The sequence below is a fragment of the Camelina sativa genome, chromosome 17 (assembly GCF_000633955.1).
Source record: "Camelina sativa cultivar DH55 chromosome 17, Cs, whole genome shotgun sequence".
Lineage (NCBI taxonomy): Eukaryota > Viridiplantae > Streptophyta > Magnoliopsida > Brassicales > Brassicaceae > Camelina > Camelina sativa.
Window position 1 is genome coordinate 30,627,097 of NC_025701.1, and position 2,678 is coordinate 30,629,774.

The 2,678-nt window shown below is 37.0% G+C and overlaps 1 protein-coding gene across 1 annotated transcript; it reads right to left on the reverse strand.

Annotated features, from left to right (window-relative positions):
• Positions 462–1,966, reverse strand: LOC109129969 (uncharacterized mitochondrial protein AtMg00810-like). Its single transcript, XM_019239033.1, has 2 exons — positions 908–1,966; positions 462–608 (listed from the first exon to the last, which is right to left on the reverse strand). The coding sequence occupies exons 1-2, from the start codon at positions 1,964–1,966 to the stop codon at positions 462–464; spliced, it is 1,206 nt and encodes a 401-aa protein (XP_019094578.1).

A 2,678-nucleotide genomic window follows, 5' to 3' on the forward strand; every position in this document is an offset into this window, starting at 1 on the left:
ATGGAATAAATTTGGACATTAAACTATGTATTAATTAAATAAAATGTTTGTGTACTTTAATTAAGTAATATGTTTATTTTTTTTTATCTTTAATGTTTTTTTGTTTCATAAAAATTTGGTATTGTATTTTGAATTTTAGTAAAAGTTTTATAAGTATGCAATTTAAATGTTACTTTATAAGTTTTTATAATTGTAATATGTTTAAGAATATTATATTATTAAATCTTATGATCTTAAACATGTTCTCTCAATAACTAACTTCTTAACAAAAGATCTAAACTACTGATCTTACATTATTTTTATAATATTTTTACTCTAATAACACCCAAAAGTGTTCCTCCTATAATGATGCCCTTATAGAACGATTTTTAGAACCGTTTAGAAACCTGTACGTGCCACTTTCTGATTGGGTGAGGGAAATTTTTCTTTTTTTTTGCACTCTCTTTCTATTTTCCCGACTTTTATTCTTGTCTCTCTCTACTTGGGGAAGAGTGAACTCGAAACCATCGGATGATCAAATCGTACTCCACTGGCAGCATCGGTTCATCAAATCCGTCGTTATCAAGTTCGGCGCTCTCTTGGTCACCGTCGATGAACGCCCCATCAAACTTCAAATTTGGGACTATAGAAATTAAGAAAGCTTGAATAAAGAACAACTCTCTTTATTATATTTAGAAAATAACTCAAAACTAAACACCAAAGCTCTCAATCTCTCATACCTTTGATCACAACTCAATCAAAGATATTTATAGTCATAACACAACTCTGTTATTCCTATTTTGATAATGGAAAACTTCTCTTTTCCTAATCCTAATACAATTGGAACTTTTCCTTTTAGCCTATCTTGTCATTAACCAACTTGTTAATGATATCTTGGACTTCAAGATACAATCTTCTAGAAGCTTACCCCAACATTCACCCCCTTAAGCTTCAAGTTCTTCTTAGTGAGGTATTGAACACCTAACAAGCTTCTCATTTCTTTAAACTTGAGCCGTGCTAATGCTTTAGTCAGTATGTCTGCCCTTTGTTCCACTCCCGGTACGTGCTCCACATCAACAACCTCGTTCTCAATGCACTCTCGTATAAAATGATAACGTTTATGAATATGTTTGCTTCTACCATGGAAGACAGGGTTCTTAGTGAGTTCTATCGCTGATTTATTGTCAATGTGAATGGTGATCTGTTCAGTCTTCCATCTGGTGATCTCGCTTAGTAAGTCTTGGAGCCAAATGGCTTGTTTGGCTGCTTCCGTTGATGCCATGAACTCTGCTTCGCACGACGAGAGAGCAATCGTATTCTGTTTCTGAGAACACCAAGTTATCGGTGAGGATCCAAAATAGAACATGTGACCCGTTGTGCTTCTTCCATCGTCCGGATCGATATTGTGGCTGCTATCACTAAACCCCACAATCTTCTTAGATCCTCCACGATTAAACTTCAGACCAAAACCTATAGTTCCTATAAGATACCGTAGTATATGTTTCATTACCTCACCATGAGATTTACGAGGACTATGCATATACCTACTAGTAACTCCAGCAGAGAATGCTAGGTCTGGTCGTGTATGTAGTAAGTATTGCAAGCATCCTACATTCCTTCTGTATTTTTTCGTGTCTATCTCGATTTCTTCTTGAGCTTTAGAAACTAGCAATCCAAACTCCATAGGTTCTTGAGTTGAGTTGCAGGTTTCTAAACCAGCTTCCCTTAAGATTCTTCGAGCATATCCCTCTTGTTTGATCTCGATTCCGTCTTCGACTTGGAGCACTTCGATCCCGAGATAATAAGTGAGCCTTCCGAGATCTGACATCTCAAACTTAGATGACATCCCAGCTTTGAAATCACTTATGACTTTTAATGTGTTTCCGGTCACAAACAAGTCATCAACGTAAATGGCAACGATGAGAAGTGTTCCTCCTTCTTCCTTGCGATATACAGAGTTTTCTTTTGAACATTTTATGAATCTCATTCCTTTCAAAATATGATCTAGCTTCGTGTTTCAAGCTCGTGGAGCTTGCCTTAAACCGTACAAGGCCTTCGAAAGCTTATAAACCTTGTGTTCTTCACCTTTTACCTCAAATCCTTCGGGTTGGTCAACATAAACATCTTCTCTTAGCTCTCCGTGTAAGAATGTTGTTTTTACATCTAAGTGATGAATTTCCCATCCATGTATTGCCGCCAATGCAATCAACAGCCGTATGGTCTCCAATCGAGCAACAGGAGCAAAAACTTCATCAAAATCTATGCCGGATTCTTGTACGTATCCTTTAGCCACAAGTCGCGCCTTATACATATTGATAGTACCATCTGCATTTTTCTTGATTTTGAAAATCCACTTGAGACCAATCACCTTTGCGCCACTCGGTCTATCAATTAAAAACCATGTCTTGTTTTTGTTGATTGAGACAATCTCTTCTTTGCATGCTTCTCTCCACTTTGTTGAACCCTTTGCTTCTTCAAAACACCTTGGCTCATTGTCGATCGAGAGTAGAAGTTTCTCACATTCTACGGCAGCTTGTAAAACATAGTCATTAAGATAAGTTGGTTTGTTTACTTGCCGTCCAGACCTTCTTAGTGGAGGTTGTACTTCTTGTTGATTTTGAATGACGTTCTCGTCATTCTCATGTGGAAATTGCTCGTCGTTATTTCCATCCTCTTGATCACTCTCATCGTCATTACTC